Source organism: Larimichthys crocea, chromosome II (assembly GCF_000972845.2).
Source record: "Larimichthys crocea isolate SSNF chromosome II, L_crocea_2.0, whole genome shotgun sequence".
Taxonomy (NCBI): domain Eukaryota; kingdom Metazoa; phylum Chordata; class Actinopteri; family Sciaenidae; genus Larimichthys; species Larimichthys crocea.
In genome coordinates this window covers 1209542-1235600 of record NC_040012.1, presented here as the reverse complement: position 1 = coordinate 1235600, position 26059 = coordinate 1209542, and the positions used below count along the sequence as shown (strand labels likewise).

Below are 26059 nucleotides of genomic sequence, written 5' to 3'. Positions count from 1 at the left end.
CAAAATCACTGACATGAGGCTTTGCGTTATATCCTCTATTGTATCTGGCTGTTTCTTTTGAGGGTACCATTGTTCCTTCTCTATACAATCGCGAGTATGTGATCCTTGAGTTTCGGTCTGTGGTGGCTGGTTTTGTTGTAATGTTTGGAAGAACCTGTTGCCTCTTTCCAGCCACCCCTCGCTGGCTGCAGTACTGCTGGGTCTTCCTGCCTTCTCTGCCTCTCTGGCTCCACCCTCCTTCCAGGTGCCCACCAGGTGGGGCTAGACACACCCAGTCAATCACCACATACGTTCACTCACATACACACCATAGGGAAAAACAAAATAATCAACAAAACTCATATTGGCTCATACATAGCCCATGGCTCCAAGAGACTTTTTTGTCCGTCTTGCCATGTTCTACAATTTGGCTGAGCTTTCATAACTCTGTGTCCAAAACTGTGGCAGGGCTGCCGCAAAGAAAAGTTCAAGGGGGCGCTATAGAGCACTTTTGCCCCGCCCCTTAAATAATTATGCAGCTGAAATTTGCATAATATTGGTCTTAAAAACCACAAGAAGTTTCAGATCTACATCTAGGTGGCGCTGTAGAGCCATTTTTGTACGTCCATGTCAGAGACCCCTAAAATACGTAATTTGACAAATTTTCGAGTACATATAGGCCGTATGCAAATGCTATTTACTTTTAGGAAGACAAAAAAACAGAAAAAGAAAAAATAATAAACATTTGAAATTCAATAATAATGCACATACCTGTAGAAATCAACAGAAAAACACATGACATGCTTCTCTCCACACAGCACACGGTCTCCTGTAGACTAGCATGTGCAAACACGTCGACTTCCTAACCTAACCTTTGAAGCAAGCAACTGACGTTAGCTCACACGTTAAACCAACCAACATGTCATCACTCTGTCTGTCCTGTGACTTTGACACATTTTAAAGTTTCTCTGTCTGTGATTCATCTTGTTCATGGGATTATTTTCCTTTCAGTCAGAAAGTTTCACTTCTTTTGTTTCACAACATCCTACTGCAGGATTGTAGCTCTTACTACAGCTGCAGACATATCGCCTCAGCATGTGAGATTTCTTCTTGGCAGAGGAAGAAACTCCACGAAGTCAAATCTGACAAGGCACATTCATCATCTAAAATATCAAACATGTTTTTCTTAGTTTCCATTTGTTAGTTCATAGTTTAGACGTCTTCTGTGTTTCTACAATGTAGAAAATAGAATTGTGCGTTTTTATTTGCTGGTTCAACCATCAAAATCTGTCATTTTATAATTAAAGGTTTCCTGTGTAAAATTATAAATGAACGCTGTTAGACAAATGTAGTGCAGTAAGAAGTACAACATGTCCTCGGACATTGTCAATAAGTACAAGATCATTAAACTGTATTTACCTACAGTACTTGAGTAAATGTACTTAGTTACTTTCCACCACAGTGAGGCGTGATGTGTCAGCTCTGTGCTGCTGCTCCCTCTGGTGGCTGCTACATCTCAATGCTTCAGCTCTGCTGCTCTGTTTTAAGGTGCAGTTAAGAAACACATCCCAAACATGATCAGTATGGAAAAACAAAAACTGTTTAAATGTACATGCAGACGTGATTATTGTGTCAGACGTGTCCTTTAAACCTTTACATACAAATGAAACAAACCTCAGGACAGACAGGTACAGATGTATAATGTAACATGTAATGCATGTAACAGACACAGTTTTAGATTTGAGATGAGGTTTTGCTCCCTGTGTGTCACTTTAAATATTTGTGCTATCCATGTCATTTCAGTGTGTTAGCAACTGTACAAAACTGTAATACTTTGTGAACTCTGATAAACTAACGTCTGTGACCTCCTGTTGATCCACTCTGACCTGTGATCAGGTGAACGGTGTCTCTGTCATTCGTACGTCTGTTCTCACACTATGTAACTTCACGTAATTTTATGTGGCTTTACTTTTGGGGAGCTGTCACGTCGTCCATCTTTATATATGTCGATGGCAGCAATCTGCAACTTCACCACTAGATGTCACTAAATTCTACACACAGGACCTTTAAAATAATAATAATAAATTCCAACAAAGAAGAGTTTAAATGTTTACTTAATCAATATTAGTTTTTAAAATGATAAGTACATTTAAACTGTTAAATGTTGAACTGAATCCTCCAACTCATTCTTAAACACATGTTCTGTTTCTGTCTGCAGCTCTGAATCTGATTTTAAGTTCACATGATGTAACTCAAAAATAACGAGTCACGGTACCAATGGGTAAAAACTGATCAACACCCCCTGCAGGAGCGCTGAGACCAAATAAATGTGGATTTCTCCAAAGCAAAGAGTTAGTAAAAGTCGGCAGGTTTTCCCAAACTTGAAGCCAGGTCTCCTCTGGAACGCCTTCCTTTTCCCAGCACTGTCTCATGAAATTTGAACTGACTACTGATGCATGGGGCCAAATTTGAAAAATTTAAATATAAAATTATAAAAATACTTTGATCACAGTAAGCATCTGAGTGCACAGGCAGCACCAATAATTTCAGTGACTTATAATTCACCAAAGTTGAGACGTCAGTCATCAGAGCCGATGTTGTGACTGCCACAAAGTTGAGCCGAAAGGTGAAGCTCTCGATTTACCAGTCGATCTACGTTCCTACCCTCACCTATGGTCACGAGCTTTGGGTAGTGACCGAAAGAATGAGATCATGAATACAATCTCTCGGCTGGCCTGGGAACGCCTTGGGGTCCCCCTGGGAGAGCTGGACGAAGTGGCTGGGGAGAGGGAAGTCTGGGCCTCCCTGCTGAAGCTGCTGCCCCCACGACCCGACCTCAGATAAAGCGGGAGAAGATGAATGAAAGAACGACCCTTCTTAAAACCCACCTCTACTCTTTGGCTTTTAACACCATGTAGATGGTTGATTTTATGTGTATACATGCATTTTGTTATTTACATATTTATTTTTGTCTGTTTTATTTATTTTATCGTGTGCAGGTAGTGCTTTTTATTCATTTTATTTTTATTGTTTTCTATCTTTCTATTATCTACTTCATGTGTTGTTCTGTTTCTATTGTGCTATTTTATCTTGTTGTGCAGCACTTTGGAAACCCTGTGTTTGCTAAAATCGTGCTATGTAAATAAAGTGGATTGGATTGGATTCTTTGTGGCCTCGCCCAGAAATGAAACTGACCAATCAGGACTTTCAAAGGTTATATATTTTTTATTTTCCCAACAACAGTTTGTAGATTCAATTCAAAGAAAGAAGAATTAGAACATTTAAAATATAAAAATGAAAACATTGATTGAGTTCTGTTCAGAATCCTCGATATGACTAAACTATGGATCAAATTGATTAATTGTGACTTTCAAAACGTTCAGTCACATCTGTCTCTTCACTTTTTATTATCTAATCTCTGAACTGACATCAGTTATTCACAGAAGGTTTGTTCTTGTTCCCACATCAGGAAAGCAACCAGTCTGATATCCCTGCTTTACCTAGAGCCCTGCAGTCTGACTCTCAGAAAAGATGAACGACGTGAAGAACCTTCCTTTAATACTCCACCTCTGCTGAGGCTCGCACATGCAAGCTCCTCAACCCAGAGAGAGGTTCAGCATGTCAGAACCAGTCTGAAAAGGAAACTTATCGTGCAAAGTAAAAAACATACATGAATGATAAGAAATGACAAATGATAATCAAAATAATGATCAGCTAAATAAGTGATTAAATGATAATAATAAATGAGTAAAAATAAAAAAAAAGATGAAGGGAAGCACAACATGATCAAAATAATGAAACATTTCTGACAAAAGTATTAAAACCAAATCACCACAAACAGCTCAAAGGAAACTTTCTAACAAGTTTCTAGACAAAATGTATATATAGAGGATAAATGAATATATGTAAATAAACTTTGGCTTCACTTTTGGGGAGCTGTCACGTCATCCATCTTTATATACTGTATGTCGATGGCAGCAATCTGCAACTTCACCACTAGATGTCACTAAACCTTTAATTTAAGAACAGAAATAGAATGTTCACTTCTGTTAAAGGTTGTTATGTCGTCTGATATTGGATAAAGTGAAATTTAGTTTTTAGTTTTTTTGTCTTTCTTTTCTAAATCTCAGATGATCAAAAGCTGCATGAATCGTCCTCTGAACAGTGTTAGTCTCAGACTAACACTGGAAACCAGGCTGTATGAACTCTGGAGGATCTCCTCTCGCCACTTTAGCCATGCACTCTGCCTTTTCTTTCATGTTCATCAGGGACTCAACTCGTTGCTTCCAGCCTGGCTTGCCTTCATGTTTCTCTCCCTCAATCAGCATGTCAATGTAGTCTGGAGTGGAGAGAGGATCTGGCTTCAGTGCTATCTCTTTAAGTCTGTTTAAACACTTTCCTGATTTCTTCACCAGTTTCACCACCTCATTCTGCAAACGATCAAATTCAGCCTTCAGTTTTTGCATCAGTGCCTGAAAGGGAGACTTGGCCTCTGAGGCTTTCAAGTACTTTTCTTTCATCTCTTGCACTGTTCGTTTTTCTTTAACTGCCTTATACTCCCATTTGTACTTCTGATTATAATGAAGACTCCAGTGACATTTACGTGGACACTCTGTGCAGTGTCCATCTGGTCCCATTGCCCAACAGCCTGCTTTATCTGCATCATTGGGTATTCCACAGGGATAGTGACAGGTCTGATGACACTGCTGACAATTGGTAATGTAACAACCAGAACCAGAAATATCTTCTTGAAAAGGCTTCATTACAGTGACTTCAAACTCAAAGTTCTCATTTCTGCTGATCTCTGCCTCGTGCTCTTTCAGTTTTTCTTTCGTCTCTTTTGTCTCCTCAAGTTTGGCTAACCCAACTTTAACCTGAATCTGCAAATTTTCAACTGTATTCTCGAGCTGCTGTCTTTCTCTCAGGACCTCCTTTGTCATCGTCAAACTTTTGGTTTCCATGAGATTCAGAGCTGCAAAGAACTTCTTCATGCTTTTTGTCCCCATGTTCCAAAACATCTGATCAAAGCCTCCATCTTCATCATCCTCACTCATGCTGCCTGCTGCAGATGATTTGTTGTCTGCAAACAAGGCTGAATTATTGAATTTGAAGTGAACTGGCAGTCCGTCTTCTGTTTTAGGACATGGGACACCTGAAGCATTGATGGCCTCTAGAACTGGTGGACGTTGACCGTCTGCAAACGTCACCAGGACTCTGATGTTTTCTGCCACATCTTTACCAAAGATGGAGAGCACCGAGTCAAACACATATTTCTGTGTTGGTGTGAGTCGTGCTAAAGCAGCCTGAGCTACAAAACACACAGTGTCTATTTCACTGACACCATGTTTAGCTGTGAAGAGGTTATGCAGCTGTTCTACAATCTCCCTGTCTCTTTCTATGCCTCTTGTATCTCCAAAACCTGGAGTGTCAACAATGGTCAGTGAGTGATCTATTTTAAAACCATCCTGGTGGTTGATTTTGTACACAGTGACTGCAGAAGTCTGGCTGTGAGCCTGTGAGTTTGTCTGACGCTCGTCAACTAACTTATACCGAAATGAATCCTCCCATTTAACACCCAGAATGTAATTCATCATCCCGTTGATCAGAGTTGACTTTCCAGCACCAGTTGCACCGAGAACCATGACGGTTTGGTTACGTTTACTGGACTCTTTGCCAAAACTGAAACGCCTGCACCCAGCGACATTGATTTTGTCATCTTTCAAGGAGATTCTATGAACACTGAGAGAACCTGTGTGTTCCAGACGTTTGCTTTTCTCTTTAACAGCATCAGCAAGTCGTTTAATTCTCCCTTTCTCATTTGAATCACAATTATTTTGTTGTGAATTAGCAGGATCAGAACCAGTTTTGGCTTCCTCTGATTCTCCAGCAGCATGTAAAGATGATGAAACCACTGACTCCATAGCTATCTGACTGACTACACAAGATAATTATGTAATTATGTAATTATGTCAGCATAGGCTTGTCGAATCTTTGTGGTCTCTCTCAGTTCATCCGTCTTGTTGGCGAGTGTTGCTCCTGACGCTCTCTGGATCTGCACATATTGAAATATAAGAAATTAATTCAACCCACGGTTGCAGCTTCAGTCACAGTTATGACTCTTTGTTATTAATCTTATATAGTTCATAATCTGCTCTTAGTAAATGTCTTATGCCAGCTAACTGTTTAATGATTTCAGTGCTGTGTGACAAAGTTCTAGTTGAATCATCAATAATGAGACTCTCAGACATCATCTGAACATCCTGTCAGAAAGTTTCAGATTCTGCTCACAGAGTTAAAGGAGCTCTGTAGAAGTCAGCTCAATAATAACACTGTTATTAAATAAAAATGAAAGATGAATTACTACAAACCTGTCGGCTGTTCTCAGCTCAGTCGTTCGGTTTAGGATCCAAAAGTTTTTGTGATTTCTGGATTTAAATCTCCAGAACTCCTGAAACAAAATCAGAACAGTGTGTTTATGGGACAGTAATTACACTTTAAAACCTCATCTGTCTTTATAATCGTCGTTAGGATCATAAATATGAATAAATCATTAACCCATGTATCATTTACCTCACGTCATCTGTGAATACACGGAGGGGGTGAAGTCTGACGCTCCTCAACGTTCAGTCTGGAAAACAGAACAGGACCTTATTACTTTTATTTATTTGTTTCATTTTCATAAGTTAATTCTTCATTAACGAACATCGTCTTGTGACGTGCTTTACAGTAAGCGTATTCTGTCACTTCGGTGTTGTTGCCACGGTGCTCTCTGCTCTGCTCACCTAAACAGTTTTTCGTATATTTTTCACATCAGCGATTATCTACTTATCTCTGCACCATACTTAGACTTCTGTCTGTGCACGAACAGTCTCTTTACTTTAGTCACCACGATCCGATTCTTTAACCAGTTGCCTCACACTTACTAGCCTAGCAATAGCAATGGCTTCTCTCTCCTCCTCTCCTCCTCTCTCCTCCTCTCTCCTCTCCTCCTCTCTCCTCTCCTCCTCTCCTCCTCTCTCCTCTCCTCCTCTCTCCTGTCCTGTGTGCCACATGTTCAGTTACTCCTCGTCCTCCTTTAGTGATAACGGTACTTGTAATAAATGTAGTTTATTTGTAGCTTTGGAGGCGAGGGTCAGTGAGTTAGAGGCACGGTACCGCACCACCGAACAGTCAGTAGCTCAGATAGTTAGCCAGTCCCCTGTAGCCGGTGCGGTACAGCCACAGGTAGCTTCAGCTGTTTTGTGTGAGCGTGTGTGTGGGTTGCGCGCGTCGCGCGCGTGTGTGCGCGGCGCGCGCGCGTGTGTTTTTTTGTGTGCGCGTGTGTGGTGCGTGTGTTTGTGCGGTGTGTTGGGTGTTTTGTGTGCATGCGTGTGTGTGCGTGTGGGTTGTTTGTAGTGCGCGTTATGTGCGTGTGTGTGTATTGTGTGCGCGTGTGTGGTGCGTGGTGTTATGTGCGTGTGGTGGAGTGGGTTTGTGGTGCGCGTGATGATGTGCTGTGTGTGTGTTTGTGGTGCGCGTGTGTGTGCGGTGTGTGTGTTTGTGTGCGCGTGTGTCGCGTGTGTTGTTTTGTGTAGCGCGATGGTGGTGCGTGTGGGGACGAGTTGTGCGTGTGTGTGATGTGGACACGTGTTCTGTTGATGTGTAGGTGGTTCATAATAATGGTCAATGGTTGCCATGATGGAGAGATTCGTCCAGGTAAATCCTGGTACGACTGCACAAAAGTTACATTAGTGATATACTTTGACATCAGCTGATGCAGAACAGAGCAGGGTGGACAATCCCAAATCAAACGTCGAGTCCTTCAAAGTAAAAAGTGTCAAATAGTTTTTGTCTTGGGTCAGAGTTTTGGAAGCAGGAAGTGAACTCTGACTCGGCACCTTAGGAAACCGGCCTCCTCTCCTCAGGTGTCGGGTATAAAACCTGGTGAACGTGATCAGCGGTGACCATGACACCTGCACCGAATCTATCCTGTAAGACACGAAGGTCACACCCGACCCAACAGGTAAGTGTGCTTCATATTTAAAAACAGCTTTTTAAAAGGTTCTCTGAGTGGGCACGAAGCAAGCGCTCTCATCTTGCAGAAAGCTGTAATGTGAAAAAGAGCAGCAACAGGAAATGTTGGCTTGCATCAGCAGTAAGTCAGAAAACAGGCGTCAAATGCAGGCAAGAGACGAGTTCCTCTGATTGATCCCAGTGAGAGTGTGGAAAGGCAGCTGAACGCTTGTCTGGATCGGGTGAGGGATCATCCACGCATGTGCCGATTTTGCTGGGTGGGCTGAGTCGTGTAGTTAACAATGTGAGCCAGTGTGTGAGCACATTACAGTCAGTTTAGTTAGTTTGGTCTGAGGCCTCCAGGTGGTGGCAGTTCCAGCACAGCGGCTCATGTCGTTTCTTGTCGTTCCGGTCTCCACCTCCGTCAGCTGTCGGTTTTGGAGCTCACCTGCACCGTGAGCGACGCCCAGCTGTCATCACGCAGGGAACGTCCGAGTGAACTACTGTCAGATCGCTGTGCGCACAGACTCTTGAATGTCGCTCCATCCGTCCCAAACTTCCACGTGCTGGCCAACGTCCAGAACGCCGCCGTAAAGTGTAGCGTATTTGACAGCGTGACCTGCGATGACGGATCGGACATTCACATGCAACACTGCGCAGAGTTCAGAGGTAAGCTACGCACAGTCCATGTCAGTGCGGCATTTGTCAAATCGTCTCGTCCCTCTGGTTGTCAGCTCTCTCGAAATTCTCAGTGACAATCGGAGAAAATCTTTCTTAGCCAGGTGAACTCGGCTGTTCCTTCATTCACGTGTCTCTCTGCTTGATGCATCTGAACGACACGAAGCTGACACTCAACAGTTCGGGTTCCAGGAGGTTTCACGGTGTGGAGCTCATCCAAGGACACACTGGAGTCACCGCCAAGGTCCGCCAACAGACTACAACACCTCTGTCTTCTTTGACGCACACACCCCGACACCGCAGCCATCAGAGTTCACAGTACGAAAGTAAAGACCTTAAAACGGCAGGCACAAGATATTTGTGGCGCCCAGCGCTCTATTTCTCTCTCGTTCTGTCTGGACCTGTTCCAGGAATCGGGTGTAAATAAGGAATCTAGCAAGGGTTTGGGTGGTGGCACGCCAGCAGTGCCTCTGAGTACGTGAGCTCTCCAAGGACAGCACAGCGGGTAAGACGGGGATCACAACTGAGTCCTGCTCATGAAAGGGTTTCATGGACGTTGAAGAAAACACATAATGGTTGTCAAGGAAAATTATACTCATGAAATATAAAAAACTATAAATAACACAAGCAACAAATCAACAAGAGCAAATAAAATACACGGAATATAAACATCCAGCAGTCAGTAGCCCCCCTGCTTGGTTATGCCGCTGTGTACCTGTAAACTGCCTCTTGTGGACGGATATCAGACCTATATGTTTATCTTTTGCATGAGCCCAACAAGTGTATCCTGTGATAACCTGGATGGAGGAGAGCAGGGGACCGTCCGGACCTATACGTGGTGTGATGTCCGCCCCCTAGCAGGTAACGTGCTGCACATTACAGTTCATGACCCATGCGATCAACGTGCAAAGCCGGCGATGACTGAGCGGTGAGCAGATGAAACCTCTCTCTGTTCTCTTTCATCTCGTGGACGTGAAGCTTCAGCAGCGGCCTTCCTGATGGTTCGCTGACTCTTAATGGTAATGACACAGCGCTGACCGACTCTTCTGTCCTCCCCGTCCTGGTCATCTTTACATGGGTGGAACAAGGGCTGAATCTTCTGAACGAAGCGCCCTTCCAATCATTCACCGCCTGGCCCAAGCCACACTGACCCCAGCGCACCTACATAACCGCTGCAACGACACTTTGTGTCAAGTATCCTTCGGTGGACGTTCCGCGGCTGTCAGTTACTGGAGGCCTACGCCAAAGCCGGCAGCCGGACAGCACAACATCAACATGGAGGACTGGAGTCCAAAGGCCTGCTGCTAAGACTTGTCTGGCTTCAGTTCAATTCAGTTTGAACCGATGCTTGAGTAGAAGAAAGACAACAAATACCTTGAAGAAAGATGTTGTTTCCATCCTTATTCTTCACATGTCTCTGTGTCTCCCTCAGCCGCCCCTCGGGCTCCTGTCAGGAGGACGGATTCTGCAGCGTTCACGGAGGTTCTGCACTGAGAAGGCCAGTGGTGAAACGGCTGCCTTCTGTCTGTCGCGCGCCTTTTTGCCTCCCCGTACAGATCGCGGGCAAATTTGGTAAGACAGCTGTGAGACGTGGACCACGATAGTCAGAGGCTGGAGCTTAGCTGTAGTGGAGCTGCTGATAACTGACTGAAGGTTGTCCTGTGCTGTGGGACGTCTTAGAGTCCTCCTGTCGTGTTACGTGTATTTGTTCCCCCGGTACCGTGTGGCTGCTCGTTGTATGCAGGTGATCCCACGGCCTGCGGATGGACTTCTGCTTCACTTTCTCTGGTCGGTTGTCGCCTGGAGGAAAGGTATCGACTAAGTCGACCCTGCACCTCAATACAACAAGCTGCTTGGTTTCAGGGGGACGAGCAACCCACAATGGTGACCTTCACTTCGCGCCGGCAGAGACTCCTGTGGGGACGGTGGTCTCGTTATGAGGGTTTCTTCACCCGCGCTACCTCATCAATCTCTTCTCTAGTTGGGAATCTTTCTGTGGGTTTGGATTACAAGCGGCGAGCCCCATCGGTTTCTCAATAATGGTTGGACGTGCGGAATTATCTTCCGCCTCAGTCAAGGACGCAACGTCACCATTTGGATGCTAGAAAGGGTGTAAAGATGCCGGTGAACTGGTACCAGCGTCTGAACCCCTGTGACCCTACAGGTCAACAACAGCCAAGTCATCTACAAGAACACCATCATGACCCACAACCACACCGACGTCATCGTTCCGTTACTCCACGACCCAGGTCTCCCATCGACTTCTACTCTAGTCATCCTGCTTCTATACTCAGCCAGACGTCAGGACTATGTCCTTCAGAATCAAAGACAGGTGAGTGCTGGCTGTGAAGCTTGTTGCAGAGACGTTTGTGAGTATAAAGAAGTCTGTGAAGGTTCTCAGTCCAGCTCATCCTTCATTGAAACCTGGGTGTCTGGCTTCGGTGGGATCGTTAAGCAGGCCATCGTTTCCACTTCGAGCTGCTTGTTGTCGTGACGACTGTCGTCCGAGTTGTTCAGGTCAGCCGAGGTCCGGCGTGAGCGACGGTGGCTGGAGTCACACGAGGCCGAGTGTTTGTAGTTCAGTCCTCCTGTGCAGGGTTGAAAGGGCAGCTTTGGGGGATCAGTGTTGTCCTGAGGCAAGCCTCCTCTGCTGGCAGGCGGCGTTCACTCTCCGTTGACATAGACGGCCTCCTTCACTCCTCTTTAATCCACCTGTATGTTTGTGACTGTAAGTCAGCTAAAGACTGTGTGTGTGTGTGTGTGTGTGTGTGTAGCTCTGTGATCGAGGAGATCACATCTGGTGCTTGGAATTACACTCTGACCAGGAATGGCCTACTACCTGGGCTAACCAGCCGCACACGGACTTGTGGATCGAGCACTGAGTCATGCTGAACCAAAAGATAGCGGGTGGAGCGTGGAGACCGACGGGCTGGGCGATCGATTTTGTCGCCGTGGGACGCGACTCGTGCTGGGCAACCCACCAGGCCATCACCAAGGGAGTCCTGAGACGATCTGATCTCGAACGGGTGAGCAGGGATCCGTAACTTGTTCCGTAGTCATTCCTGCAACCAAAGTGCGCTCGGATCATGCTGATGTTTGTTTTCCTGTTTGTGAGCAGCTGTGCGAACCGTGCTGACCAGACGGTGGAGGTGACAGGAAACGGACAGGGAACGTCCAACTACTTCTCCTTCAACATGTTCCAGTTCACTGGGAGCTCTGCTGATTCTATCCTCCACTGCAGACTCAACCTGTGTGGCACACAGAACACACCTGCACCCGGTACGCCAACCAAACTGCTCGGCACTGGAAACCTGTTCAGAACAGGCGGTCCAGCGGTCACACCCGTTCCCGCATAAAATCGGCTGTGAGCACATCATGTCCAGAATCATCTTCTAAAGTCTGGAGTCACCTTCATCTCTCGTCTTTAACTTCCAGCCTCAAACTGGCAGCGCTGGTGGGTCTCGGAGACGCAGATCGGCCGGTCCAAAAAACCCCTACGGGGCTGAAGCCCCAGCCGCATCAATGGCTGGACTAATTAGGTAAGACAAACAGTAGGCTAACGACTGCAGACACATCAGCTTGTTCTTTGTGTCTTGGGTCAGCAAGTAGACGGGTAAGGTGTCCGCCCTCTAGTGGTTGAACCCGTTCTGTAACATCTTTGACAAGAAGAAAAGGACGGAACATGACGTGAGCGTTTGACCATGTGAGCCGCAAAAGTCAAAGTGATGACGAGGACGGCGCACGGTCGACCGCCCGACAAATGAAGACAGTTCGAGAGCCAACTTCTCATCAGGAAGCACATGTTTTGCTCCGGTGGCTTCTCAGGTGTGTTTCCACGGTGACCCGGAATGAATGACCTGCACACAATGATGCTGGACTGGTTGCTGGTCCTGATCCAGAGGCCGGTGTGTGAATCGTTCACAGCGACGCTCCTGAAGGATTCGATCATTCTCACTACAGATGTTTTCGCGCTAGAAAACTTTTCCTTCTTCTTCGTCTTCGTCTCTTCTTCTTCTTCTTTTGCTCAAACAGTAAAGTAATCCAAAACGATGTGGTGAGGGAAGTGGGTGTGAGTAAACTAATAGGAATGAATTACTATGAATGCCAATATCAGGTGGGTAAATGCTGAGCAGTCTGTGGGGAACGCTTCCCATCTTGAGACCTGAAAATAGAGCAAAGAGCAGCGCAGCCATGTGCACAGTCGAGCTTTAAAGTCCGTATAGTTGTTTCCTGGGTTCTTTCTGTACAACCGGATCACTTCCATTGACAGCGTGGCCACAATCATATCCATTAGGTAAGATTCCAGCTAATCAAACTGTGTTTCAAGGTCCGATCTGTGCACTTCACTGTAGCCAACAACCGGAAACAAGAACGGATCCTGCGGTCACCGTCACAGTGACTGACAGCTTTTTACATTACCCGCCCTTTCAATTTCCATGAAGTCAGTCAAATGTTTCAGACACTCGAAACATCGACCGAGTGAAAGACTGCTGCCTCCGTGACAGGACAGAGTGGATGTGTTTTTTATATAAATAAGCTGGATGAGCAACCTGTAATGAATGCTTTATGGAAATCTTATGAATCTCTATGAATCGTTCTGGAATCTTTAATGAATCTCGATGAATCTTTCTAATCTTTATGAATCGGCTATGATCTTTCGGATCTTTCTGAATCGTTCAAGCAAAGGAAATACAAAAAAAGAATAAAGAAGGGTTTGGAGGGAAAAAAGTCTTGTTTGTATCATTTTATTTCATCCTTTGCTGTTTCTTGACGTTTATTTACTTCATAACTTTGATCCGGGAACAGAAATCACCGACATGAAACATTCAAACTAGAAGTAGCATTTTCCTAACGTTATTTCACTATCTAACACTATTCATTCACAGTTAACGTCTGCTCATGCCAGAGCTGACATATCATAGGTATAAACTTATATTAGGGCTGTACAGGCCATTAAAAAACTAATCTAATCATTATAGGCTGCATTAATTTAAGCAAATTATCACACACATTTTTTTCTGTGAAAAACCAAACAGAATTTAATAGATGAACAATCAAATGACAGACATTACAAACATAAATTAAAAACATTAAAGTGCAATGTTTTAAAACTGAAAGGTTTTCACAGTTCATATCCATATATTGAATATATTCCATTTTCATTTCAAGATGGAGAGGCAGTCAGAGCTAAAACCACTAACCGCCCCCCAGGAGCAGGTCAGAGGTTAACTGCCCCACACAAGAGCAGTCAGGCTACTGCCCAAGACAAGAGGCAAGGTCAAGCTAACTGCCCCCCACACAGAGGCAGGTCAAGGTAACTGCCCCACACGAGGCAGGTCAGAGCAACTGCCCCCCAACACAAGGCAGGTCAGGATCTGCCCCACACAGAGTCAAGGCAGAAGGTAACTCCCACACGAGGCAGGTTCAGGCTTAACTGCCCGACCACACGGAGACAGGTCGAGGTAACTGCCCCACACGGAGGCAGGTCAGAGGTAACTGACCCCACACATAGGCAGGCATGTCAAGGTAACCGCCCCCACACGGAGGCAGGTCAGAAGCTAACCCGCCCACACGAGCAGTCAGAGCTAACCGCCCCACCGAGGCAGGTCAGAGGTAACTGCCCCACATAGAGGCAGGTCAGAGCTAACCGCCCCAACACAAGCAAGGTCAGAGCTACTGCCCACACAGGGCAGGTCCCAGAGCTAACTGCGCCCACACACAGAGGCAGCGAGGTAACCAACCCGCCCCACACAGAGGCAGGTCAAAAGATGTAAGTGCCCCACACAGAGGCAGGTCAGAGCTAACTGCCCCACACAGAGGCAGGTCATAGGTATTGCCGCCCACCAGAGGCAGGTCGAGCTAACTGCCCCACACAGAGGCATGTCAGGACTATTCTGTGAATTAGGCCAATTTGATTTCTGAGCGATCACAGAGCACATCAGCAAGGTGCGTATCCCGTTTCATGGCGAAACATCAAACTTTGCCACGCCCACAGCATGCTGTTTTACCAATCTAAAAGCTTCGCACTTTACTCACTCGTGTCCTTTTAGAGTCGACAGTTAAATTTGAAGCCAAGCCAATCCGAACGAAATCTCTAGAGAAGTAGTTGTTCAAATGTGACCCCCTTCTCAATCTCAACACCGCCGAACCCAAAAATGGGATAATCATCTTAAATATGTCACGTCCTGTTTAAAGGGTCTCTTCAGGTGGGAGAGTAGTAAGTGTTTGCTGTTTAGAAGCTAGAATGTATTTTCATTTTGTCTGTTAAATGCAAGTAGATTATTAGAAATACATTCCCGGACTAACTGTGCTGCTCTTGTTCATGATAGAATCTACGATTGCCGGCTCTCAATCTGCAGTGACATTCTGGTGCCAGCTAGTCTGTGTTCGTACTGAGCGCAGTTCTGCCTGAATGCCCAAGTTTCTCAGACCAGGTTTTAAACACAGCGTCAACTCCCAGTACGCAGGCTCACCGGGCAGAAGAGAACCGTTATCCGCGTGCCGTGTGCTTGTGGTCACCCTGCAGGACCTCCACGCCCGGGTGTACCTGAAAACGGAGGTATAGAATATGTGGTGCGGCCAATGCCCCGTGGGAGGACGGACAACTCTTTTCCTCAGTAAGTGAGACCGCCTGGCTGCAAGCGGATCCATGTCTGCGATCTCCAATCTTCTCGTCCTCATAAGTATGTCCTTCCATGCCGTCAGCATGGGTAAAAGCCACCTGCTTCCTCAGCACCAGTCAACACTACATGCGATTTGGCAATTCACAGCGATGACAACTCAGCTTCAGAGTTAAAGTCTCCTTTCTGTCTTCTTATTTCCTTCTTTTCCTAGCTAGAACGCCCCTCCCTTCTCTTCTAGACCATGTGCCGTTCTTTTATAAAAGCGCTTGGTAAAGTGCGGCTTCTCAAGGCCTGTGCCACCAAACAGTCTGATCTGAGCTTGCCATTGAGCTTTAATCTCCCGACTTTACTAGAAACGCTGTCTGTAGGGCCATTGCATCTGCTCTCTCAGGGGAGGTGGAACGTACAGGAATGGACCTTCCACTCAGGAGATTTTATCTTAAACTCATCAATAATAATTCTCTTATAGGCTCATCACTGTTCTGTGTCCTCTGCTGCACGTCAGCTCTGTCAAAAACACGCTCTGAAAGAGTTTTGGCAGTCATTTTAAACTCGCTCCATTTCTGTATGTTTTCTGTAAATTTTCCTTCACAACATCCAGATTTGCTGTATCAGACATAAGTTCCGTATTTTTATTTTCATTTTTGAGAGTCAGAGAAGCAGCTCATTCCTTCTGGCAGCTCTGCTTTTCCAACTTCAACATTTCCGTTCAACAGTTCCTCTTCCTTTCAGAGGCAACAGGTAACGAACAGACGAAATCAGTGGCACTTGGCCCCCCCCCCCCCCCCCCCCCGCCAGAGTGGAAACTAAACCCTTTGTTTTTAAGCTTTAAAAACTTAAATGTTTTCTTTCAAAAAAAGACAACTCATGTTTTATTCAAGTCAATTAGTCCTGAAACGTTTAAACAGGACCCTTCAAAATGTCTAATACTCGATTCACTCTGGGCCTTCCAATAACAAGTGAAGTGGGTGGTTACACCTGCATGTTCCTGTGGTTTCAAGCATCCTCAAGGTCCCCTTTTCATTCCTAGCTCATCCAGCAAGGCAAGGTTCTGAACTTGCGGAGTCGCCATTTGACTCCTTTTAGTGCTGGTTTTTAAACTAGTTTGAATGAAGGAGAGATAAGGAGTTCTGGTCGGTCCCTTCTGACCATTTATTGCATGCAAATGAAAGTTTGATCGTAACACAAAACAGGACTGCAGGTCCAGCACGGTCAAGAAACTGTTGCCTCTTTCCAGCCACCCTCGCTGCTGCAGTACTTAGCTGGGTCTAATTTCCTCCTTCTTCTCTGCCTCCTGGCTCCACCCGCCTTCCAGGGGCCCGCCAGGTGGGGCTAACACAACAACCAGTCAATCAACCCACATACGTTACAATCACATAACACCATAGGGAAAAACAAATAATCAACAAACTCATATTGCTCATACAGATAGCCCATGCTCCAAGAGACGTTTTGTCCGTCTTGCCATGTTCTACTACAATTTGGCTGACTTTCATACTCTGTGTCCAAAACTGTGGCAGGGCTGCCCAAAAGAAAAGTTCAAGGGGGCCGCTATAGAGCACGTTTGGCCCCGCCCCTTAAATAATTAATGCAGCTGAAATTTGCATAATATTGGTCTTAAACACCACGAAGAAGGTTTCAGATCTACATCTAGTGGCGCTGTAGAGCCATTTTATTTTGTACGTCAAATGTCAGAGACCCCTAAAATACGGAATTTGACAAATTTTCGAGTACATATAGGCCGTATGCAAAGGCTATTTACTTTTGATAGGAAGACAAAAAAACAGAAAAGAAAAAAATAATAAGCATTGAAATTCAATAATAATGCACATACCGTAGAAATCAACGAAAACAACAATGACATGCTCTCTCCACACAGCACACACGGTCTCCGGAGACTAGCATGAGCAAACACGTCCGACTTCCTAACCTAACCTTTTGAAGCAATCAACGGACGTGTAGCTCACACGTTAAAACAACCAAACGGTCTCACTCTGTCTGTCCTGTGACTTTGACCATGTTAAAGTTTCTCTGTCTGTGAATTCATCGTGTTCATGGGATATTGTCCTTTCAGCAGTCAAAAGTTTCACTTCTTGTTTCACAACATCCGACTGCAGATTGTCCTCTTACACAGCGGCAGACATATCGCCCTCAAGAATGTGAGATTTCTTCTTGCGAGGAAGAAACGCCACGAAGTCAAATCTGACAAGGCACATTCCATCAGCATAAAATATCAAACATGTTGTATCTGAGTTTTCCATTGATTTAGTGTCATAGTTAGGACGTCTTCCTGTGGTTCTACATGTTAGAAAATAGAATGTGCGTTTTTTTAAATTGCTTTGCTGGGTCAACCATCAAAATCTGTCATTTTATAATTAAAATGGTTCCTGTGTTAAAATTATAAATGAACCGTTAGACAAATGTAGTTGCGTAAGAGTACAACATGTCCTCTGACATGTCAATAAGTACAAAGATCATTAAACGGTATTTACCTACAGTCTACTTGATAAATGTATCTTAGTTAACTTCCCACCACATGAGGCGTGATGTGTCAGCTCTGTGCGGCTGCCCCTGTGGCTGCTACATCTCAATGCTGTCAGCTCGCTGCTCTGGTTTTAAGGTTCAGTTAAAACACAGCCAACCATGATCAGTATGGAAAAAAACAAAACTGTTTAAATGTACCGCAGACTGATTATTGTGTCAGACGGGTCCTTGTAAACCTTTACATACAAATGAAACAAAACGCGGACAGACAGTACGATGTCTAATGTAACAATGTATGCAGGGAACGAAACAAGTTTTAAGATTGAGGATTAGGTTTTGCTCGCCTGGGGTCACTTAAAATTTTGTGCTATCCATGTATTTCAAAGTTCAGTGTGTTAGCAAACTGTACAAACTGTAATACTTTGTGAACTCTGATAAACTACAGTCTGTGACATCCTGTGTGAGCCCGCGGACTGTGAATAAGGGTGAACGGTTCGCTGTCCATTCGTACGTCATGTTCTTCACACTATGTAACGTACACGTAAGTTTAGTGGCTTTACTTTGGGAGCATGTCCGTCGATCCATCTGTTATATATGTCGATGAACAATCTGCAACTCACCCCGAGATGTCAACTAATCTACACACAGGAACCTTTAAAAATTATAATATAAATTCCAACAAAGAGAGATATTAAATGTTACCTTAATCAATATTAGTTTTTAAAATGGAAGTACATTTAACTGGTTAAATGTTGACCTGAATCCTCCAACTCATGCTTAAACACATGTTCTGTTTCCTGTCTGCAGTCTCTGAATCTGATTTAAGTTCAACACATGATTAACTCAAAAATAACGAGTCAGGTACAAATGGGTAAAAACTGATCAACACCCCCTGCAGGAGCGATGAGACCAATAAATGTATAGATTTTCTCCAACAAAGTTATAAAAGTCTGCAGGTTTTCCCAAACTTTGAAGGCCAGGTCTCATCTGGAAGACGCCTTCTTTTTCCAGCACTGGACTCATGAAATTTGAACTACTACTGATGCTGGGGCCAAATTTGAAAAATTTAAAATATAAATTTAAAATACTTTGATCACATAAGCATTGAGTGCACAGGCAGACCAAATAATTTCAGTGACGTATAATTCACCAAAGTTGAGAACGTCAGTCATCAGAGCCGATGGTGTGACTGCCACAAAGTTTGAGCCGAAAGGTGGAAGAAGGCTCCTCGATTTAACCGAGTCGATCACGTTCCTAACCCTCACCTAGGTCACGAGCTTTTGGGTAGTGACCGAAAGAAGGAGATCATGAATACAATCGTCGGCTGGCCTGGAACGCCTTGGGGTCCCCCTGGGAGAGCTGGACGAAGTGGGCTGGGGAGAGGAAGTCGGGCCCTCCCTGACTGAAGCTGCGCCCCCACAACCCACCTCAGAGATAAAGCGGTGAGAAGATGAATGAACAGGAACGACCTTCTTAAAACCTCACCTTAACTCTTTGGCTTTTGAACACCATTAATGTTGATTTATGTGTATACATGCATTTTGTTTTTACATGTTAACATTTATGTTTTTTTGTCTGTTTTATTTTATTTAATCGTGTGCAGGTAGTGCTTTTTATGCTTTGATTTTATTGTTTTCTATCTTTCTATTATCGATTCATGTGTTGTCTGTTTCTATTGTGGCTATTTTATCTTGGTTGTCAGCACTTTGAAACCCTGTGTTGCTAAACGTGCTATGTAAATAAGTAAGTGGAGTGGAATAAGGATTCTTGTGCCTCGCCCAAAATGAAACTGACCAATCAGGACGTTCAAAGTATATAGTGTTTATTTTCCCAACAAACATTTGTAGATTCAATTCAAAGAAGAAGATTGAACATTTAAAATAAAAAACTGAAAACATTGTCTGAGTTCTGTTCAGAATCCCCTGATAAATGATAAACTATGGATCAAATTTGAATTAATTGGTGACTTGCAAAACGTTTCAGTCCAATGCGTCTCTTCACGTTTTATTACTAATCAGTCTGAACTGGACATCAGTTATTCACACAAGGTGGTTCTTGTTTCCCACATCAGGAAGCAACCAGTCTGATATCATGCTTTACCTAGAGCCCGCAGTCTGACTTCAGAAAGATGGAACGACGTGAAGAACCTTCCTTGAATACGTCACGACCTCTGCTGAGGGCTCGCACAGTGCAAGCTCCTCAACCCAGAAGAGGTTCAGCATAAAGAGAGTCGAACCATCTGAAAAGGAAACTATCGTTGCCAAAGTAAAAAAAACATACAATGAATGATAAGAAATGACAAATGATAATCAAAATAAGTGATCAGCTAAATAAGTGGATAAATGAAATAATAAGAATGAGTAAAAATAAAAAAAAGATGAAGGGAAAGCACAACAGTAGATCAAAATAATGAAACATGTTCTGACAAAGTATTAAAAGCCAATCACCACAACAAGCTCAAAGGAAACTTCTAACAAAGTTCTAGACAAAAGGTATATATAGAGATAAAATGAATATATGTAAGAAACTTTGGCTTCCACTTTTGGGGAGCTGTCACGTCAAATCCATCTTTATATACGTGTATGTCGATGCAGCAATCTGCAACTATCACCACTTAATATGTCACTAAGACCTTTAATTTAAGAACAGAAATAGAAGGTTACACTTCTGTTTAAAGGTTGTTTATGTCTTCGTCTGATTGGAATTAAAGTGAAATTTATTTTTTAGTTTTTTTGTCTTTCTTTTCTAAATCTCAGATGATCAAACAGCTGCATGAATCGTCCTCTGAACAGTGTTAGTCTCAGACTCCTAACACTGGAAACCAGCTGTCTGAACCTCTGGAGGATCCCTCTCGCCACGTTCAGCCATGCACTCTCTGCCCTTTTCTTTCATGTTCATCAGGGACTCAACTCGTTGCTTCCAGCCTGGCTTGCCTTCAGTTTCTCTCCCTCAATCAGCATGTCAAGTAGTCTGAGTGGGGGGGAGAGAGGATCTGGCTTCAGTGCTATCTCTTAAGCTGTGAAACACTTTCCTGATTTCTTCACCAGTTTCACCACCTTATCTGCTGCAAACGATCAATTCAGCCTTCAGTTTTGCATCAGTGCCTGAAAGGGAGACTTGCCTCTGAGGCTTCAAGTAACTTTTTCTTTCATCTCTTGCACCTGTTCGTTTTCTTACTTAACTGCCTTATACACCTTCCCCATTTGTACTTCTGATTATAATGAAGACTCCAGTGACATTTAGTGGACACTCTGTGCAGTCCCATCTGGTCCCATTGCCCAACAGCTGCTTTACTGCATCATTGGGTATTGCCACAGGGATAGTGACAGGGTCCTGATGACACTGCTGACAATTGGTAATGTAACAACCAGAACCAAGAATATCTTCTTGAAAAGGCTTCATTACAGTGACGTCAAACTCAAAGTTCTCATTTCTGCTGATCTCTGCCTCGTGCTCTTTCAGTTTTTCTTTCTCTTTTGTCTCTCTCTCTTTTGTCTCCTCAAGTTTGCTAACCCAACGTTAACCTGAATCTGCAAATTTTCAACTGTATGCTCAGCTGCTGTCTTTCCTCAGGACCCCTCCTTTTCATCGTCAAACTTTGTTTCCATGAGATTCAAAGCTGGCAAAGAACTTCTTCTCATGCTTTTTGTCCCCATGTTCCAAAACATCTGGATCAAAGCCTCCATCTTCATCATCCCACTCATGCTGCCTGCGGCAGAGGATTTGGTGTCTGCAAACAAGGCTGAAATGTGAATTGAAGTGAACTGGCAGTCGCGTCTTTTGTTTTAAGGACATGGGACAACCTGAAGCATTGATGGCCTCTAGAACTGTGGACGTTGACCGTCTGCAAACGTCACCAGGACTCTGATGTTTTCTGCCACATCTTTACCAAAGATGGAGAGGCACCGAGTCAACACATATTTCTGTGTTGGTGTGGAGTCGTGCTAAAGCAGCCTGAGCTTACAAAACACACAAGTCATTTTCCTGACACATGTGCTGTGAAAGTTAGCAGCTGTTCTGTCTCCTGTCTCTTTATGCCTCTTGTATCACCAAAACCTGGAGTGTTAACAATGGTCAGTGAGTGATCTATTTAAAAACCATCCTGGTGGTTGATTTTGTACACAGTGGACAGGCAGAAGTCTGGCTGTTGAACCTGTGAGTTTGGTCTGACGCTCGTCAACTAACTTATACCGAAATGAATCCTCCCATGTAACACCCAGAATGTAATTCATCATCCCGTGATCAAGAGTTGACTTTCCAGACCAGCACAGTTTGCACCGAGAACCATGACGTTTGGTTACGTTTACTGGACCTTTGGCCAAAACTGAAACGCCTGCAACCCAGCGACATTGATTTTGTCATCTTTCAAGGAGATTCTATGAACACTGAAGAACCTGTGTGTTCCAGACGTTTGCTTTTCTCTGTTAACAGCATCAGCAAGTCGTTTAATTCTCCCTTTCTCATTTGAATCACAATTATTTTGTTGTGAATTAGCAGGATCATAACCAGTTTTGGCTTCCTCTGATTCTCCAGCAGCATGTAAAGATGATGAAACCACTGACTCCATAGCTATCTGACGACTACACAGATAATTAATGTAATTATGTAATTAGGTCAGCATAGGCTTGTCGAATCTTTGTTGTGGTCTCTCTCAGTTCATCCGTCTTGTTTTGGCGAGTGTTGCTCCTGACGCTCTCTGGATCTGCACATATTGAAATATAGAAATTAATTCAACCCACGGTTGCAGCTTCAGTCACAGTATGACTCTCTTTGTATAATCTTATATAGTTCAAATCTGCTCTTAGTAAATGTCCTTAGCCAGCTAACTGTTTAATGATTTCAGTGCCTGTGTGGAAAGTTCTAGTTTGAATCATCAATAATGAGACTCTCAGACATCATCTGAATCCTGTCAGAAAGTTTTCAGATTCTGCTCACAGAGTTTAAAGGAGCTCTGTAGAATCAGCTAAATAATAACCTGTTATTAATAAAAATGAAAGATGAATTACACTACAAACCTTCGGCTGTTTCAGCCTCAGTCGTTCGGTTTAGGATCCAAAAGTTTTTGTGATTTCTGGATTTAAAATCTCCAGAACTCCTGAAACAAAATCAGAACAGTGTTGTTATGGGACAGTAATACACTTTAAAACCGCATCTGTCTTTATCAATCGTCGTTAGGATCAAAAATATGAATAAATCATTAACCCATGTATCATTTACCTCCTCACGTTCATGCGTGAATACACGGAGGGGTGAAGTCTGACGCTCCTCAACGTTCAGTCTGGAAAACAGAACAGGACCTTATTACTTTTATTTATTTTTTCATTTGTTTTTTTTTTTCATAGTTAATTCTTTCATTAACGAACATCGCGTGTGACGTGCTTTACAGTAAGCGTAATTCTGCTGCACTTTCGGTGTTGTTGCCCGGTGCCTCTGCTCTGCTCACCTAAAACATTTTTCGTATATTTTCCACACAGCGATTACTACTTATCTCTGCACCATACTTAGACTTCTTCTGTGCACGAACAGTCTCTTATGTTAGTCACCACGATCCGATTCTTTAATACCAGTTGCCTCACACTTACAGCCGAAGCAATAGCAATGGCTTTCTTCGCTCTGCTATCCTCTCCCCTCTCTCCTCCCTTCCTCTCCTCCTCTCTCTCTCCTCCTCTCCTCCTCTCCTCCCCTCTCCCCTGTCCTGTGGTGCACATGTTTAGTTCCTCCTCGTCCCTTTAGTGATACGGTCCTTGTAATAAATGTAGTTTATTTGTAGCTCTGGAGGCGAGACTTGTCTGCTTCCTTTAGCCACTCACAAATAGACCATCTTGTTGATAGTATTACAGGCTCATTACGGACAACTCTAGACTCTATTGCAACCTGGAAAAAAGATAATAATTAAACAAAGAGGCTTAGCACCATGGTATAAAAGCCAGCAGACTCGTAAATTAAAGCAAGAGGCACGTAAATCTGAACGCAATGGCGCACTAAACTGGAAGAATCTCATCTATCTGGCAGATAATCTGAAAACATACAGGAAGGCTTCTCCGTAATGCCAGAGCAGCCTATTACTCTTCTTAATAGAGGAGAATAAGAACAAACCCCAGGTTTCTCTTCAGCACTGAGCCAGGCTAACAGAGAATCCAGCCTCTACTGAACCATCTATCTCTTTAGGTCTAAGTAGCAATGAATTCATGACGTCTTTAATGATAAGATTATAACTATTAGAGACAAAATCCATCACCTCTTGCCCTCAACAGGCATTGATCTGCATTCTGATACAGCAAGTTTGGAAACAGCTGTAAAACCTGATATGTATTTAGACAGTTTTTCTCCCATCGACCTTCATCAAATAACTTTAATCATTTCTGCAGCTAAGCCGTCATCCTGTCTCTTAGACTCCATCCCAACCAGGCTGCTCAAGGATGTTTTACCTGTAGCTAGTCACTCTTTATTGGATATGATTAATCTGTCTTTATTATCAGGATATGTACCACAGTCCTTTAAGGTAGCTGTAATTAAACCTCTTCTTAAAAAGCCCACTCTAGACCCAGAGGTCTTAGCCAACTACAGACCGATATCAAACCTTCCCTTTCTGTCTAAGATACTTGAGAAAGCTGTAGCTAATCAGCTGTGTGACTTTCTCCATAACAATAGTCTATGTGAGGATTTTCAGTCAGGATTTAGAGTGGACAGGAAAGACAGAAGAACAGGCCCACCCATCATTTACTGTTTTGATCAGTTCACAGGTACAGATGTATAATGTAACATGTAATGCATGTAACAGACAGTTTTAGATTTTAGTAAACCTGATCATGTTTTTCAGTAGTTCAGTTAAAAAGACTCAAAACTTTAATTTCAATTTACATGTATTACATTTTTAAACGGTTACTTACTTACTTAGTACAATGTTTTCAATAAAAAAATATTACAACTGACTGCTGCAAGACTTTTTGCTGAGGTGCTGTTTTGCTGTGTAATCAGTCCTGTAGTTTCTGATCAAAGACTGTAGATGTTAATGATGTCAGCTGTCATAAAATAATGAAAGCTTTGTGTACCTGAACATCCTGTAAATCCTCCATAATTTATTACTTTTCTGAACACCCCTCAACATTAACTACATATTCAACTTCCAGAAAAACATCAATTATCATCTCAGGCATCAAAGCTCTATTATTATTTAACCCCGTTACAGACACTAATGGAAGTATCTGAATATGATTATGAAATGTATTTGTAATTAAAAAACATCGGTTGAATATTTAAAATGTAACAAATTGAAGTAAAAAAAATAGTATGTATGAGATTTGTAGGTATGTATGTTATATCTTATATCTGATGCACACAGGAGATTGCATCCATGTATGGCGCTCTGCTGCTGTGCCTTTGTGTCTCAACTGTTTTGTTCTCCTTACTATAGTTTTGGAAAATTCAATAAAAAACTATTTGAAATAAAATACAGGAAGAATCTACACATGCACCGACGACGTTAGCAGAGTCTGCAGCAGCATGTCAGAGTCTGTCAGTTAATTAGCACAGCACATGAACAAAGCACTGCTTCAAACATATTAAACAATACGACTCTAATAATAAAGATTTTCATGAGTTTCCAGTTATTATGAAAAGTTCAAAAACTGAATTCTGAGGTTGTTTGATTTTTTGAAAATCCAGATTATATTGTTAAACTACAAAAACAAATAATTGTGAAATTAAAATGAAATCTTGCAGTTATGTCTGTGCAGCTTCGATCTTCATCGTAACATTAATGTCAAACAACATAGAAACAGAAAATCAGCTCAGTGTGTTCAGCAGCTTACCCCAGAATCTGTCTCTGATCAGGACGGGAGGACGAGTTCGGTTTCACTTCCCTCTGTAACTGCTTTATATGCTTACCACACACACACACACACACACACACACACACACACACATATAAGCAGGTCATGTGATTTCTGTGAAGTCAGCCTGTTTCTCTCCAGACCTGAGAGACCTTTCTCTTTCAGAAAGATAAGTGTGAAACTACAGCACTGCTTCAGAGGATCACACACACTTCTACTGTACGTACTGTAGATGTTAATGATGTCAGCTGTCATAAAATAATGAAAGCTTTGTGTACCTGAACATCCTGTAAATCCTCCATAATTTATTACTTTTCTGAACACCCCTCAACATTAACTACATATTCAACTTCCAGAAAAACATCAATTATCATCTCAGGCATCAAAGCTCTATTATTATTTAACCCCGTTACAGACACTAATGGAAGTATCTGAATATGATTATGAAATGTATTTGTAATTAAAAAACAT

General features: G+C 43.3%; 1 protein-coding gene across 1 annotated transcript; it reads right to left on the bottom strand.

Annotated features, from left to right (window-relative positions):
- Positions 1-3181: 3181 nt before the first annotated feature.
- si:ch73-170d6.2 (hypothetical protein) lies at positions 3182-26034 on the bottom strand. The gene is made up of 4 exons (XM_027288261.1): positions 25568-26034; positions 6550-6607; positions 6348-6427; positions 3182-6031 (listed from the first exon to the last, which is right to left on the bottom strand). Exon 4 carries the CDS (start codon positions 5898-5900, stop codon positions 4158-4160), a length of 1743 nt encoding a protein of 580 aa, XP_027144062.1. The 5' UTR covers positions 5901-6031; positions 6348-6427; positions 6550-6607; positions 25568-26034; the 3' UTR covers positions 3182-4157.
- Between the last annotated feature and the right edge of the window lie 25 nt (positions 26035-26059).